The sequence below is a fragment of the Antechinus flavipes genome, chromosome 5 (assembly GCF_016432865.1).
Source record: "Antechinus flavipes isolate AdamAnt ecotype Samford, QLD, Australia chromosome 5, AdamAnt_v2, whole genome shotgun sequence".
NCBI classification, from domain to species: Eukaryota; Metazoa; Chordata; class Mammalia; order Dasyuromorphia; family Dasyuridae; genus Antechinus; species Antechinus flavipes.
Genome location: NC_067402.1, coordinates 86259858 through 86278196, shown reverse-complemented (window position 1 = coordinate 86278196; position 18339 = coordinate 86259858). Strand labels below are relative to the sequence as shown.

Here is an 18339-nt window from a genome sequence, read left to right as displayed (position 1 = left end):
CCCATCTTTTGATATTCGTTGAAACTTAGTTTTGTCTTGAAGACCCAACATTTATTCTCAGATTTCTATACAGTAAGCATTGTCAGAAAGGACAGTGCCTGATGTACCTATGGCAACTGGGTAGATTTTTAATAGTTCACAGAAACAATGCTTGAACTTGGATTTGAGAAAGAGAAGGATATTCCATTTTGCTGAGTCATATAGAGGAGGCAAATGGTCTAAGAAAACGTAATGGGCACCTTGGTCTTTTATGACCCCATCTTCTTTCATGATTGGTAGATTATTATACCATATGTTGATGATCAGAAGCTAGGGAGTGCCCCTTCTTGCCAAGAATTTATATGAGCCCTGGGAGACTGAAGCACAATGAAAAAAATTTTGCTTCATGATCTCTGCCTTGCCTTTGGAGATAGGAGCAGCTAGGTACTCATATTCCTGGTAATTTGCTTGATTATTTCTTTCTGTTTCATTCCCACCAGGAGAGGGGAGGAGCTAAAGGAGAAGCTTGCTCTAATACTGATACATGAAGTTTGTGAACCCAGATTTTCCTCATTATTCTTGTGGGTTACTTACAAATTTAATCACATCTACTTGGTATAAGTGAAAATTTGGCAGCCCTAAATCCTGACTTGTATGGGTTAATTGTGGCAACAGAAAAGACACAGGAAAAGTAGAGTTGTCTTTGCCATTGTGGAAATAGAGATATTATGTTAAATATCTACCTACCAATAGATGGGCGATGAAGCATAATAAGAGAGAAAATACAATTCAGAATTATTCTCTACACTATTAAAAGAAACCATTTGGGCCATATGTGTGTAACATTGTGCTCTGGGCCCCACTGGCTGGAAGCTAGATATGCTGCATTTACACTCCTCCCTCCAGATTCTCTAGTATCTTTAGGGAGCTGGAGCTTGGGAGAGATGCTCTCATCAATGCCATTGGCTCAAACGACTACACCAATTTTAGGGGTCCCTGGCCCCAGTTCTGTTTAACTACTTAATGATGAAATTAGCTTGTACTATGAAATATTTACTACAAAGGTATAGCACAAACATACAAACATTCACCTAAAACATCTGTGGGACATATGTCTCCCCCATGCACATACCATCTCATTCTCGAAATAAGAGGAATTAAGTTGACAATATAGTTTAGTTCCAATATAGTATTAGTTCTACCAAGCTTCAAGTTAAAAGGCTCCTGGGCTTGTATCCCTAGACTTTTGAGTTTTCAGGTTTCTCTGCTGAGTTAATTGCAACATTCAGTCCATGCTATTAATGCATACATTCTTCTCCTCTGGATGCCACTGAAAAGAGTAAGTGAAGATAGTCAGTTCTGTTTACACAGCAAGTAGAAAGAAGCTATTCCCATCCATATGGTAAATGAATACAGGACATTTTCTCCCAGAATCAAGTCCCCGCCCTTTCCCATGGCTGCCTCCATTTTAGGGAATCTGGACATATGCAAAAGCCTTATTATGTATGCATTTTTTACTATTATACCCAGGACTATTATTATTTCCCTTAAAGTCCCATCACAAGAACTTCTTCTCTCTTTTCTCTCTACATTTTGGGTCTCATCCAGGATGGTTATCTTCTTCATTTTTCTTCTCAGAATTCTCAAATCCAAATTTAAATGCTATTGTGTCTGTAGTAGTTCTTCTGGCATTGTTCACTAAATGGGGAAAACAAAGGAAACAACAGATTACCTTTATTCCCTTTCCTATACTTAGAATAGTCTTCCTCCTCACCTGTACTCTTAGGATCTTTTAGACTCCTTAAAAGCTCAGCTTAAAAATCCTACATATCTTCTGATATGAAGTTTCTCCCGATTTTCTAGTACTTTACAACTAAATTATCTGCTGTTTACTTTGTATGTAATATTTGTCTTTCTGTGTAACTGTTGTTTCTCCCATTAAATATAAGCTCTTGAGAATAAAGAACTTTTCCTTATCTTTAGCTCCCAGCACCCAGGATAATATCTGACTCAGATTAGGGGTTCAGTAAATGTATATAAATTGATTGATTTGCATTCTCTCTAAAGCTAATGATAAGAAGGAAAAAGAGAACAGGACTTCTTAGTCTAGGAACTTTAATAAAAAAATTTTTTTTGATGTTTTAAATAGTCTATCATTTCTCTAAGCTTTGTATGATCTCTAACACTATTTGGCCTCTTTCATTCCCTCTCGGTACCAAGGTTCTGATTCAATACATTCAGTGCCTGTGATAGGAAAATCACATTATCAGAACAAATCAAGGAATCAGACGCATTTTGCTGAAAAAGTTTATTACGCTTGTTCCCCTTGGGCTGTTTGGCCCTATTTGGGCTATTTACAAAAAACTTGAAGGAATTTGCACATTTGCCTCCTTTTTACAACATGTATCAGTTACCTCTGGGTAATTCTTTTTTTGTTGTTCTATAAAACATTTTCATTTTTTTATTGCAGCTTTTGTTTTCAAAACATATGCATGGCTAATTTTTCAACACTGACCATTGCAAAACCTTGTATTCCAATTTTTCCCCCCTTATCTCCATCCCCTCCCCTAGATGGCAAGTAATCCAATATATGTTAAACATATTAAAATATATGTTAAATCCAATATATGTATATATATATACATATATATTTATACACTTATTGTGCCGCACAAGAAAAATCAGATCAAAAAGGAAAAAAAATGCAAAAGAAAACAAAATGCAAGCAATAACAAAAAGAGTGAAACTGTTATGTTGTGATCTACACTCAGTTCCCACAGTCCTTTCTCTGGGTGTAGATGGCTCTCTTCATCACAAAATCATCGGAAATAGCCTCAATCATTGTTGAAATGAGCCACATCCATCAGAATTGATCTTTGTATAATTTTGCTGTTGCCATGTACAATGATCTCCTGGTTCTGCTCATTTCACCTAGCATCAGTTCATGTAAGTCTCTCCAAGCCTCTCTGAAATCATCCTGCTGATTGTTTCTTATAGAACAATAATATTCCATGACATTCATATGCCATAACTTATTCATCCATTCTCCAATGGATGGACATCTACTCAGTTTCCAGTTTCTTGCCACTACAAAAAGGGCTGCCACAAACATTTTTGCATATGTGGGACCCTTTCTCTCCTTTATTATCTCTTTGGGATATATCTGGGTAATTCTTTAAAGAATATCACATCAAAAAATTAAAGATATTAATATGGATGTATTACTTTCAGACATACAAATGGTTTTATTACCTATCAAAGAAATAAAATAATAAATATTTAATATTGCAAGAAAAATCCCACGTATCAGAATCCACCTGAGGGTCAATAACACTCTCTAGTTATTAGATCTGCTAATGACCGTGACTATTTTCTACACAGCAATGGATGCATTCATTCCCAGTAACTCTGAGGTTTTTGTTGCTTTCAGGGACTACTATATAACCATGGTGAAGTGGGCAACAAGTACCAAAGTAGCAGTGAACTGGCTGAACCGAGCCCAGAATGTATCCATCCTCACACTCTGTGATGCTACTACTGGGGTTTGCACAAAGGTAAGAGACTGGTTCAGCCATGATTGGACAATCAAGCCAAATCAAGCCTAATCAAGCCAAACTTTATCAAAACCATTCTCAAAGTCATTCTGACCTAGGCATTCAAGTGAATCCATTAGTCAGTCCCTTGCAAACTAGCAGAAGATTCTCTACTCATCATCCCATCTTTTAAATGGGCTTAAGAGTTGTATATAACCATAAGGTTTGTATCATAGAAATGTACAATCAGAATAGTTCTTAGAACCAGGCTTTCACTGGATAAATAGATTAATGGGGAACCTTTTTCTGCATGAGAGTCACCACCAAGGCTAAGAAAAGCTCATGACACTATTAGGCAGATATAGAGAAGAGGGAAAAGAAATAAGTGAAGAAGAGAGGAGCTATCCATGGTGGTGAATTAATAAAGTAGATCAAGTTAGTGATATAGGCACTCTGGATTGTCCAGATCTGGACATGGCCTTGGGCCTTCTCTATTAACACAATTTTTATTTTATAGCATTGTACAAGTATCTTGGCTCTCAAATTTATGAAGGTCATTCGTAATGTTCCCATTGAACTATTGGCAGTTGTGAGAAGATTTTTATTACAAAAATATATGGGATAATTTCATTAAAAAATCACAGCTCTGGTACAATCACTGGAACAACTCTCTCCGAAATGGTAGAACTGAAGGAAACCCTGGTCAACAGCTTTTCTGAGCAGTCACTCCTGGGTTCTGTTTCCTAACTCCAAGGGGAAGATTAGCCCTGACAATCACCTTGAATAGAAACCATTGACAAGATACAACTCTCTTACTCCAAGTGACCCATACTTTAAGAAACACTCTTGAGCTTAGTACTCTTGGAGGATGGAAAGGAGTGAAAAGTGGCTATATGCTAAGGATTCAGGAAATACTCACTACAGGGAGACTTTAGGGAATGAAATTAAGAAGACATGAAATTATTTTCCTTATTTGGAGAGGATTTTAAATTGATTTCAAAGGAAAAGAAACCAACTTAGGGGGAAATTTTTGAGTCAGTCTCTATAACAAATGAGACCCAATGACAGAACCCCAGGTGGGATAGACTATCCCATTGTACAATAGCCATATCATCTCACTTTGCCATGTTTTTCCATAAGCCATTTGGATTTATTGGCCTTCTGCTCTTATCTTTGGGCCAAAAAATAAACCAATTAAGATCTTCCAGACCCCTGCATTTGTCTGTCATATAATATTACCAGATTTAGGAAAAAGAATCAGGTCAGAAAAATCAACTTCAGATGTAATCCCCCTTGTCACTGGAAGGCTTCCACTGGGATTTTTAATAGACAGATTTGTGTCAGGAATATAAGCTCTGTTGATGATATTACCTTATGCCTTAATAGATCTGTTTGGATAGCTGATGTAGTTGTCCAGATGTTTTCTCAGGTTATACTCCAAAATATGTCTCCTTCCAATCACCATCAAGTCTAAGAAGTTGGGGGCCTCCTAGTATAAGTTTAGGGACATGTGAAGTAAGTATTGGGCTGAAGGCTCCCCACAGGCTTTCTTGTTCATTACTAAAATGACAACATTTTACAATTGCCTTAAAGGAAAAGGAATGGAGTTCTGAGAATGTCTGTGAAATGATGCATGTCAGATGAGAAAGGCCACTTCTGTGGCAGCTGTGGGTTTCTTTTTGTTACTAGACTAGGAGACAAACCTCGGAGACAATGATCCATGTATTTAGCCCAGAGCCACAAAGAAGGAGAAAGAGGCTGCCCTGGGCTTACCTGTTCACCTAGCACGGCTCAGCAATTCTTCTGTTCTTGTGCGGCCACTAGTTAGATGCAGTCAAATCAGTTTCTGCCTTAAAAAACCCAGATACAATACATGTAAAAATCCCTTTTCTAATTCTCTTATTTTATTTCAGAAACATGAGGATGAAAGCGAAGCTTGGCTGCACAGACAGGTAACTATCTTTATACTATTCATCATTTTTGCTGCAGAAATCAGATATTAAGAAACATACATCCCCAGAGATTGATATTGCTCAAGCAAGTGTTATAAGAGTCAAAAACTTCTGATAATATCACATCATAAGTACAGAGTTAGAAGGGACCTTAAAATATCTCATTTTACAGGTGAGCAAAATAAGGTTCAGATTGTAAGTGACAGAGCCAAGATTTGAACCCAGGTTCTTTGAGTTGTAAACTCTCTGGGTATGTGTTGATTGAGTTCTAATGAGCTGGAGTTTCTTGCTCAGAACCTTAGGAATATCGCCTGAGTTGGGACTTGCAATTTCTAATACCTTGCACTGATAGATTTATAGAAAGTTACCAAATGTGGACCAAAATAGCAGAAAATTTGTGATGTTTGAAAGCTCTCTGCAAGTTTTTCGTGGCTGCAATTACTTTTCTGCTCCCATATATCAGGCTCTTTCATATCCCATATGTCATGTTCCTCAAAGCGATCGAGAGATGGAGAGACAGAAACATGGATAGACAAGGAATTCCCCCCTCTCATCTGTCTATCTCTAACTCTGAAATGACTTGAGACAGCAGTGTAAACTAACAGATCATAGGCCTGGGGTGTTTAGAAATTGAAGTCTAAGCTAAAAAAATTTAAAACCCTGGGGGAAATGAGGTCATTTAGTTTTTTGGGTTTTTTTTTTCCCTCTAAGATCATCCTGTGTATTTGATTAGGTCATACCAGCCAACTCATAATTCAGTATGTCATTTTCAAGTACCTCTAATTACATTACTGTGCATATTCCCTTGACTGACATAGATCAATTCCCTTCCATGTGTTATAGCAGTTTAATGAGTTGTATGTTTGTTTGTTTTTTAATAAAAGTCTCTTCTTGTGGATTATTCTGCAGTGATGAGTCAGTCTGAACCTTGCTAGTCTGAGCTGAAGTAAAAGGAAGAATCTATTATTGAGCTTGAATTTCTAGTCTTCTTGTTCATTGAACAAAGAAATATTTAGTAAACACTTGCTGGATGCTATTATTATCCTTATTTTACAGATGAGGGAACTGAGGAAAATAGAAATTGTGTCTTGCCCAGGTGTATACAACTAGTAATTTATCTGAGGCTAGATCTACACTCAGGTCTTCCTGACTCCTGACTCAGTGGTCTCTCCACTATCCCTTCTAGCTTCCTTTGTAGAGATAAAAACATGTACCCATGTAAGTAAAACAGAGATATCCTAAAAGTACTCATAATAAGTACCTACTAACATACCAAGCGCTCTGCTAGGTGTTTTTTAAATAACTCATTCAATCATCACAATAACAACCCTGAGAGGTAGGTGCCGTTATTACCCCCATTTTATAGATGAGGAAACTAAGACAGAAGTTGAATGCCTTCCAAGAATCATACAGGTAGAAGATATCTGTGGCTATATTTGAAATGAAGTTTTCTTGGTTTTGGACTTAGAACTCTAGGCACTGTACCACTTAGCTGTTTAGATGGACATATAACATGTATACATGTAAGTAAATGCAAGGTAATTTTAAAAGTACTGACAGCTAGGAGGGAGGCAGATCAGGGGAGGCTTGACAGAAGAATTGGCAACTTCCAAAAAGTGGAATTGATAAAGAGTCCATTCTAAGCAGAACAAAGGTTTATGAGAAAGAACTCTCGGAGTTAGGAGATAGATTTTCAGGTGTAGGAAATAGCTCAGAGTTCAGTTTAACTGAAACATAGAATATACAAAGATGAGTAATGTGAAAGTGGGAACTAAATAATGAAAGGCATTAAGCACCAAACTCTTCAATTTACTTTTTATTTTAGAGGTAATAGGTAGAATTTTGAAAAGGGGAACTGCTTGGTCATGGTGGTGGCTTAGGATATATGTATGTATAGTCACACATATATGTGTATGTATATATATGTATGTATCACCCATGCCTCGATTTCTATTCCCCCCCATATATAAACCCCATAAGGTCCTTGGGGGCAAAAACTGTTGAATTTTTTCCCTTGTTCCTCCAGTGCTACTTATATCATGTCATTTAGGTCATTGAAAATTTTATTGTAGATAGAACAATGTCCCTGACTCTGGAAACCCCACTTCTTTTCTTTTCATTCACTTAACATTTAATCATCAATCAACAAACATTTATTAGATGTTCACTGTTTTTTAAACACTTTTTGGCACTGGTTAAAAAGCCTCATGATACTCCCCAATTGATAGACTAAGATCTGGACATATTTTGAGGAGGTTTATCTGGTATTGTTATAGTAAGCTCCTATACTTAATTATATATCCTTATCAATATTATATTATCCTTATCAATAGAGAGGGAAGTAAGATGAGCAGTCATCCAGAAACAGATTAGAAACTTGCACATTGCAACAAGATAACTGTATAAATATGTACACATATTTTGGATTTAATATATACTTTAACATATGTAACATGCATGGGACTACCTGCCATCTGGGGGAAGGGTGGGGGGAAAAGTTGGAACAGAAGTTTTTGCAGGGGTCAATGTTGAAAAATTACCCATACATATGTTTTGTATATAAAAAGCTATAATAAAAAATAAAATTAAAAAGAAAAAGAAACTTGCACATCAGCAATCCACACAGCAGTCATCTTATCCATTTTCCATCCACACTGACAATTAAAAGTTGTTGGATTTTTTTTTTTTTTTTTTGCTGAGGCAATTGGGGTTAAGTGACTTGACCAGGGTCACACAGCTAGAAAGTGTTAAGTGTCAGATATGAGATTTGAACTCAGGTCTTCTAGACTTCAGAGCTGGTGCTCTATCCACCTATCTGCCCCTGATAATCATAACTATTAAGAAAGATTAAAAGAATTTCCTCATCAGCTAAAAGTTAGAAAGCTCTGTCTTACACTATTCTGCTTTAAAGCAAGCTTAGTTTTGTTTTGTCATTTGATATACACTGCAAGACCTATCATTTTGTTTTGGTGTCTCATTATTTTTTTTCTTTTTTGCCAGAAATTTAACTCAAAAAAAAGCCCACTTTTCTTGTAATTATTATTTGTTTGCTTTTATTTTAGGGATTGGTCTCTTTTTATCATCTAGCCTGAAAGTACAGCATCATTACTAGTATCTGGTAGGGAACATACATATATAAATACACACATACACACACACACACACACACACACACACACACACACACACACACCAAAGTCTAACATTTTCCCCAGCCTCCTTAGAAAGAAGTTATTTCTGACTTTGTGTAAGATGCTAACAAGTTACTGACAAAAAAAAAATTTCTAGCTCATCCATTTTTTTCTGGTCTATAAGATTATAGTTATGAGATGCAGAGAATCTTAGCAATCATTCTGTTCAATCTGCTTATTTTACAAATGAGAAAACTGAGGCCCACAGAAGCAAAATAATTGTAAGTAAAGAACAAAGTTAAGCTTTGAACTCAAATCTTCTGACTCCATATTTAATCTGGTATATTTACATCATAAATATAAACTTATTCTCATCGAAATAAGATTGACCTATGATTATAAAAAACACTTCTAACATCACTTATTTGCTACTCTTTTCTTTCTTTCTTTTTTTCTTTTTTGCTGAGGCAAATGGGGTTAAGTGACTTGCCCAGGATCACACAACTAAGAAGTGTTAGGTCAAATTTGAACTCAGGTCCTCCTGACTTCAGGGCTGGTGTTTTATCCACAGTGCCACCTAGCTGCCTCTATGTGCTACTTTTTAAAGGAAAGATTATTTTTTCAGCTCAAAAACCAAATTTTATTTTCCACTGCACTAAAGGAATATTGCTATTCACAACTCCTAACTAGAAAACAGAAATATGTTTTCAATGTCAAATTAATTGTTGATTTTATTTTCATTCCTTCAAAATTCTGTTCTATATTTCCATAAAAAATTTAAATAAGTCTCATGTTAGAGTTTTTAGTTTGTGTACTGTATTTATGAAAAATAAATGCCTTTTTCATTGCATAGTATCCTTTGTCTTTGGATACATCTTATATGCACATGTCCATTTGCTTCAAAGAAATGAATTGACTACTAATCAGCTGAAATTGCTCTTTACCACAGCTCATTCTTGTTCTCCTCAGAACTCATAGAATCAGATGTTCAATTAATTGGTGTTCACCAATGAGAACTTTTAAAGTTGAACTTCAAAGAAGCTAACAGGTTACTTTCACCTAACAAAGAAAGCAAACAAGCAGAATGCTGAGAAGTGGGCTACTTATATTTTGGAGACTATAAAATCAACATTGAAGATTACCACACTTCAGCCATTCACTTTGAATTTGTCCTATTACCATTTCCCTTGGGAAGAAAAATAAACATGAGTACTAAGCTTTTCAATAAAAGGGACAGTAGGTACAGAAAAGCATGACTCAAACAACAAATGTCTTTCTTTTTAAAGAAACCAAAATTCTTTTTTCGAAGGATAAAAAGAGAGATGATGAGGACAACTAATCCCTTGTGTTCTTAAGCAAATCTATTTTACATTTGACAACATTTAAAAAAATATCTTCTTTTCTTTTCCCCACTTTTTCTTGCTTTTGAGTATCTTTAGGGTGAGACAAGTATGGAGAATAAAATTATCCACCTACTATAAAAAGAGACTAAGGCTGAGTTCTAAGCCAATGGCACTTTATTAAAGAGTCCATGTTCTCCTCTAATGAAATGGACCCTAGATCTTCCTTGCAATTTGAGATGCCTCCTTCCAAGGCCCTATTTTTATAGGACTAGATGTCCAGTCATTCAAGAACAGCTATACAAAATACAGAATAATTCCAATGATGGACATGTGATGCACAAGCTAAAATAAGCAAAATAATATGTCAGCAAAGTCAACAGCTCTTCATCTCCAATCCCCTCTGCTAACTGGCTTCCTGTCGCAGCTGCCCATATTGCTATTGCAATCCTTTTTCACTTCTTCACTTCAATAAAGATTGAAGATTTTCCCCTTAACCTGAATTCCTAACTCTGGCTGATTTTAAATACGCAGTCATCACACATAGCCTATGAAGGACTACCCTCCACATATTTAGATTATGATGATCCACAGAAGGACTGGAGTCTTTTTGTGGATCAAAAGGGAAGATGAGAGAAGTAATTCATTTTGGACTCCTATTTTTAGTCCAATAAATATTAAGTTTATACTGTATCACATAAGGTTTCTGTTACCATCTCCCTTTCCTCACTTCCATACAGTGGGAAGAGTACTGTTCTGAAGTCAGAGGACTTTGTTTATATACCTCCTTTGGCTATCTCCAATCATCCTGGTCTATATCATCATATACATATATATAGCTTATATATATATATATAAGCTATATAGCTCCAAAGAGAAAAACAAGTCTGGTGACTTTGCACAGCCCGCCCTCACTCCAGTCCAATTCACTCACAAGTTAAGACACTTCCTCCTGATGTCATGATCCTGTTCAAAACTGAAGGACAAACAACAGTTAACTTTTACTATCTGTGATGTTTTTACAAGACATTTAACCATCTTGGTTTGCAGTTTCTTTATTTGTAAAATAAAGGAACTGTAGTAGATAGCCTGAGAGATATATTCCAACTCTAGGTCTATAATTCTAGGACCTTTTGGTTTATGAATGGTCCCAACAAACATTAAAAGCAAAGATCTCAGTGCTGATTCTTTCCTGTGTGTCAGGTCTTATTAAACTTGGTCCCATCTCATTAAATGTATTACTAAATATGAATCTCATTATAATTAGGAGAATATGGAGAGAAGGGTATTTTTTTCTTTCTCTCAGCTGCTTCAGAGTAAAATGTACTGACCTGCTCATCTGGATATTTGCTTCCTACAGAATGAAGAGCCCATCTTCTCCAAAGACGGCCGAAAGTTTTTCTTTGTCAGAGCCATTCCCCAAGGAGGACGAGGGAAATTCTACCATATTGGCATGGCATCTTCCCAGGTAATAATGCTCTGTTATTGAAATGCTATTTTGCTGGAGCAATGCCTACTCCTAATGACAGGAAATAAGATAAGGGACTTAGTTCCCTTAGGAAGTACCATCATTTCATATTCAAAGATCCTCAGAAAAAGATGGACCAAAGCCTTTGACCTGGATGTCCCATTTCTAAAAGAAATAGTAGGTATAAGTATTTCCCTTTAAATGTCATCTTATGTGAAGCTCATGTAAAATTCTAGGATATTTTTAAATTTTTTCTAATTCAACAAACTCATAAACTTCTATCCATTCCATATTTATTGAGGTCATATATGTTTTGCTGCCTCTTTTTCATCAATTAGAGTCATCTCCTACCAATAGCCAGCCTTCCCTGTCAATCCCTAAAAGTTTGTTGGATTTTTCCTGACTTATCTCTTCATTTTGAAGTGGACTTAAGATTTACAAAGCATTTTATAAACATTTATCTCAGCTGATCTTCCTAATAATCCTATGAGATAGGTACCTGAGGCCTTGTTTTCCCCATTTTACAGGTGAAGAAATCAAGATTCTAAAAGGATAAATGGCTTACTCATGGTCACATGCTGATAAATATCAGCAGTGGGATTCAAAACTAATCATCTCTTGACTTCAAATCCAGCAGCCTTTCCACTCATAACACTGCCTGTGCAACATTCACTTGCTAGTCCTCTCAGGTCTACTCAAACCCACCTACTCTTTGTCATACCTTGTTATTAATTTAAGCCAAACATAGGAGTGGGTTGTGTGTGTGTGTATGTGTGTTTATGTGTGTGTATGTTTTAAGTGTTCCATTCTTTTCAGTTTTCCATGTCTGGTACCTAAAGGTGATGATAGAATAGGTGGATCTACACTGAGAGAACTTCAGTACATTTGAAGTATAAATCTAAAGTTTGATAGGTAATAGACATGTAGAAAAAAAGAAAAGAAAGAATAGATGAATGATAGAGCCAAAGACATGGATATTTAAATGTCTATATACAAATATATCTGTAATATAACACATAAAACATACATAAAATGAGGCATATGTTGATATATCAGTATATAGTGTATGTATATATTGCATTTTATGTATAATATTACTGATATGTCCATGTGTGCTTATATATCTATTACACATGTGGTTTTTATATATGTGTGTTCATATATACATATAAGGAAAGAGTCACACATATATTTTTTAATGGAAAACCCAGCACTCATTTCAGAGATATGGCAATCATGTAGAATCTTTCTGGAACTCTGCTTTGGGAATTATTTTTCCATGTTGGTGGAATATTCCCTTAAATATTCCAATTGGCGTCAATTCTTCACACTTTCTTGGTGGAGTTAGGTTTTTTAAAGCCACATCAGTTATATAAGGATGGAACTAAAGTTAGCTGTTCTTACTCTAAAACAAAGCATACCCAAAAAATATCGGCACAATTTTCTTACATGTACCAGGATCTTGTTTGGCAAAAAGGAAGCTGCATTGGAGGCATTCCAGACGTGGTTTGAGTCACCATAGCAGTGATATAGTTAATGTCTAATACTGTGACTACTATGAAAGAGAGAACATTCCTGGGGTGTACAGGCTGATCGAGCCAACATGACAGGATAGCAAAACCTGGAATCCAAGGACCTTGCCTTAAGTCCTGATTTTGGTTACTTCCTAACAGTGTGGCTTCAAGCTGGCTAGCTATTTAAGCTTACCCCATCTTTAAAACTCTTTTGCCTCTTGTTTAAAATGGGGATGATGGGAATATCTCTTCTAGGGCTATTATGAAGATAAACTGAAATAGCCTTTTAAAAAAACTTTATAAACTTCAAAGCACTATGTAAATGTAACAATACTTGTTGCAAAATCCACCACATTTTCTAATCAGTCAGTGATCAAATATTTGGCAGTGTGTTAAGTGCTCAGATACAAAGAGGCAAAAACATTGTCTCTACCCTCAAGAAACTCACATTCACTATCTATTCGAATATACTACATTGATCTACACTGCTCTCAGATAAAGGCACAGGAGTGAGGGGAAGGAACATATTGAGAAAAGCCTCTTATTAAAGGTTGCATGTGCTCTATCTCACAGTAAGCCAGAGGGTATCATTGTGTAGTCCTCTCTCATCCTTCCCTCTGCATCTCAAGGCATTGTTATCTCATTTACTTTTCTGTTGACCTTGGCAATTCCTTAACTGAGGTCTTTGTAAACTTCATTTCTGAGCTTAGCTAATTCTTAATCAACATGTATTTATCGAGTACCTGTTATGTTCCCAGACTTATGCTGTGCACTGGAGATGATGGAAGAGAATTTCAAGTGGTCCCTGCCCTTAAGGAATTAATACACTCTGTGGGGAAGAGAAGAGATTCACATTGAACAATTACATATCAGCACATAATAATATATAATTGGGGCAGCTAGATGATCCAATGACTCCTTGGAGTCAGGAGGACCTGAGTTCAAATCCAGCCTCAGACACTTAATACTTTCTAGCTATGTGATCCTGGGCAACTCATTTAGCCCCAAATGCCTCACAAGAAAAAAAAAATGAGGAAAAACATAATAGTGTATAACTTACTTCTCTGATTATGGTAAAAGAAGAGATCACTATGGCTAGAGTCATTGTCCTAGAAAGGACTTGAACTCAAATCTCTTTATTCTCTTTAGTAGACTATATTGTCTCTCTTATTTCCTCTACTAGGTTGTTAGCACTGTGTACACCATTTCTTATTCTTTTCTGTTTTCCCACAATGACTACTTATACTGCCCAGCAGATGAGTAGGTCCTTAATAAATACTTGCCATTGTGAAATTGTCCCTTCCCCAAGTCTACTGGTTCCCCCTTTAGAGATCAATACCAAATTGACTCCCATTATTTTCTTTTAAATTTTTTCTTTTTACATATGATCTTCACAATCATTGACAAAAACATAATATAAAAAATAAAAAAATTCATGTGCAATTGAATTTGTTGTTTAAAATCTATATTAAAATGAACAATATAATAACAAAATTGTCCTGTCCATATTCCCTTGGTTTTTTTTAACCATTGTATTGATGGTCTTGTCTTCCATTTTCCCCCTCCCTGTTTTCAGTGTTTACTCCTACTCCTGACATTTTCTCCTGACAACTCATTTCTATGTGCTCTCTGTATCTCCTTGCCACCTTTTCCCCTTCCCTCTCTTCATCTCTTTCTCTTTCCCCATTTCTTCTTTCTTTTCTCTGCTTTTCTTTCTGTGTTTCTCTCATTCTTTTCCACCTTCTTCCTGACTTCCACTCCAGAAATCCCCAGGGTCTTTGTCTTTGCCCCTTCACCTAATTTAATTATCGCCAGCTCCGAGCCTGATTCCCAGAGCTCCCTTCTTCCAGAACAGCTTGCCTATAACTCTGCACCTCATTGCCTCTACAGCCCACTTCAAATCACTGTGGAAAACATCTTTCCTGTCAAGCTTGTCTCTTCTCTCTCCTTCTGTGGTGATTTATGATTGCAATTACACTATTTAACTCTGTAAGGCATTTAGAAAGAAATGGCTTGTATGAAAGCTGCAACACTCAATAATGTTGTATTGAACTACCCTGATACCTACTGGCAAAGAATACAAAAAGAAAGTCTCCCATCTTCCCTTCCTCCTACCTTTTCTCTCTCCTTCCTTTTTCCCTTTTCTCCCACTGATATCATCAACTAATCAAGTTACAAATGGGTATTGGGTCCCAACTTTGTACAGGGTTCAAGATCTCACATTCTGATTTTTTGATGTAGTACAGGCTATATAAGACAAATGTGTGGACAATAAGCACTCTAGAAATTTAGGGGAGGTGAGAGGATGGTTAAGGAAGACTTCCTGGAGATGTTACACTTTGAATAATATATAAGAATTTCCTTAATGGAAAGGTGGAGTGAGGACATGGTATACACATAGGGAAGCCATGTTTCTACTGAGCTGGCATACAATATTTGAAAGTGTAAAAGTAACAGTCCCCAGTATCATTCTTTCTAGTAACAAGGTCATCTTGTTTGTGTGTTGTAGCCCAATAGCAGCAATGACAACCTCCAGTCCATCACCTCAGGGGACTGGGATGTGACCAAGATTCTGGCCTATGATGAGAAGAGAAACAAAATGTAAGTAAAACACCAGGGACTAGATCATGCAAGCTCTTTCAGCATTTACATTCTCGCCTCAAAGGTTAATGAAGATATATGGAATGCCTTTAAATCATTCTATAGCGAATTGCACGCAGGACATGAAGCCCAAGCCATCTTTTTCATTCCCAAAACATCATTAGTTCTTAACATCTCAAAGATATTCTGCTAAAGAGTTCTTTCTTGGCTCCCTATCTAGTGTTAGAATTTAACCCCATTTTATCAGCAATTACTGTGAAGGGAGAATCCCTTTTTATATCAATAAACTAGTACCACAGCCTTGGTTTCTGCAACTTGGATCTTGCGGGGAGTTTTGCAGAAGCCACAGATGATGCACAAAGGCCAGCAGACAACACAGAACTTATGACCAAATTCTTAATCCAAATTTGACAATAATTTGACAACAAACACCCCATAAAAGAAAAAAAAAAGAAAGAAAGGATTCAGACTCCTTTGATACAAAGGGAGGGCCAAAATTTTTACACAGATTTTCCAGATTGCAGGCATGCCATGCCCCTAAACCCCATGATGAGGTATGCATACCTGTAGTCTGTGAGAATAAACACATTTTAGTACTCATTGTCCTATTTCTCCATGGTCCTTTCATGCTTCTCTAAAAATGGCATTACAGTTCCCATAGTAATACTGAAAATGCTATGGTTTGAAATCACAGAATTGTACTTTGGCTAAGGAAGGTCAGAAAGATGTCTTGTAACAGAGAGGCTAATGGCTGATTGTTGTTAGGACAAATCTTTGAGGTACAGGATAGTCTCAGAGACTTGCTCAAAGCCATTATCACACACAAACATTTTCTCCATTCAAAATGTTGCAGATCGAACCAAAAAAAATTCCCTAGGCATAGCAAACTCCCATGGCCATTCCTGAGCCAGAATATAATGGGTGAAAAAGCTTGACTTTGTTCCCTGCTCCACTCTTCTTCATGTGTCCCTTCTCCCTACTGCCTTCATACTACCTTCATTCACTCAATCAAGCTATACTACCAGGACCTTCCTCTTCTGAGCAGTATCTGTTTTAGGGATTTACCCATTCATTTCTATTTAAAAAGGTTTAAATTCTCTCAGTCATGGTACAACTCAAAAAAGAGCTATAGATTTAGAGTTGGATCTGTATTCAAATCTCAAATCAGCTATTTCCTGAAAAGTCTTTGGTAAGTCCCTTAAATACTCTAGACTTCATTATCTGTATAATGAAGAGATTAAACTTGATGACCTTTGAGATTCCCCCCTCTTCCAGTTCTAAAAATCAATGATCTGTTCTCCTATAAACCCCAGCTCTTTCAATTGAACCTCCCATGAAATCATTTCCTGTAGCCTCACCATCCTAGTTGCCCTCTAGAAAATAAGCCCTGAGTTGTCCAGCAGATGTCTCATTCCTAAAATATATTATCTACAATTCCAGTGGTTTTTGTGATGAAAAGAACCATATACATCCAAAGAAAGGACTGTGGGAACTGAATGTAGATCACAACATAATATTCTCACTCTTTTTGTTGTTGTTTGCTTGAATTTTGTTTTATTTCTCTTTTTTTTCCTTTTTGATCTGATTTTTCTTGTGCAGCATAATAATTGTGGAAATAAGTAAAGAAGAATTGCACATATTTAACATATAGGATTACTTGCTGTCTGGAGAAGAGAGTGAAGGGAAAGGAAGGGAAAAAATTTGAACACAAGTTTCACAAGAGAGAACATTGAAAATTATCTATACATATGGTATGAAAATAAAAAGCTTTAATAAAAAAATAAAATATGAACCCTAGAATTAAACGCAATACTCTATCTTTGATCTGACCAAAGACAGAATGCAACAATACTATCATCTCCCTCATTCTGGATACTTTATCACTTTCTTAATATAGTCTAAAATTGCTATCTTATCATAATTAATTCTGAGAGCTTACTAATTCTCTACCTCGAAATTTGTTTTCAGATGACCTGCTTTTTATCCTTCTTCCTTTTAGTCTTCTACTTAAGAAGTTAACTTTTGTTTAATCCATATTTAAGACTTTTTAGGTGTATCACTAGTAAATTTTATTTTATTAGCTTTGGCCCCACAATCTATCCTGTTGAAATATTTTTAAAACCTGACTGTGGCATCCAATATTTAATTATTTCTTCTAGCTTTGTGTCATCTACAAATTTTGTAAGCTTGCCATTTGTGCCTTAGTCCAAACTATTAAGATAGATACATAGATAAGTAGATAGATAGATAGATAGATAGATAGATAGATAGATAGATAGATAGATAGATCAAGACACAGCCAAGAAATATCCCTGGATTACTTCATACAAGAATCCTTGTAAGGTGGCATTAATCATGACTCCATAGATCTGGTCATTGAAGCAGTTTTGAATCCTTCTAACTTATCCAACCAATATCTCTCTTTCTCATTACAGGATGCGTGAGAGCATTGCTACTTGCTAGAAGCCAGGTTTATTATCTGTGCATCATTGCCTTCATCTCCCAATCTAGCAACTCTATCAAAAAGAAAAAAAGGAAACTCATTTAGTCTGATGGGATTTGTTTTTGATCCATCATTGCTATTTCATCACAACTACTGCTTCCAATTATTCTAGTTATTATTCTAGTTGGGTTCTAGAATTTTATCCTGTATCAAAAAGCAAATCTATTGGTCGATTAGATGGAAGAACCTGTCTTTTTGCTTTTTTTTGAAAATCAAGACCACTTTTTGCCTTTCTCTAGCCTTCAGTACCTTTTAACTTTTTTTCTTTGTTTTTAGAAGATCGTAGATCTCAAAAAGATCACAATTGAGCAATCACAT

General features: G+C 36.1%; 1 protein-coding gene across 3 annotated transcripts in view; it reads left to right on the top strand.

Moving 5' to 3' along the window:
• DPP6 (dipeptidyl peptidase like 6) overlaps window positions 1–18339 on the top strand; it is a 1012545-nt gene that overhangs the window by 862346 nt on the left and 131860 nt on the right. For all 3 annotated transcript variants that reach the window (XR_007947662.1, XM_051961469.1, XM_051961470.1), the window contains exons 11-14: window positions 3410–3533; window positions 5426–5464; window positions 11296–11403; window positions 15427–15518. Coding sequence is in view for 2 of the 3 variants with exons in the window: in XM_051961469.1 (XP_051817429.1) it covers window positions 3410–3533; window positions 5426–5464; window positions 11296–11403; window positions 15427–15518 (363 nt within the window). In the remaining variant the exon portion in view is untranslated. The remainder of the gene's footprint in view (window positions 1–3409; window positions 3534–5425; window positions 5465–11295; window positions 11404–15426; window positions 15519–18339) is intronic.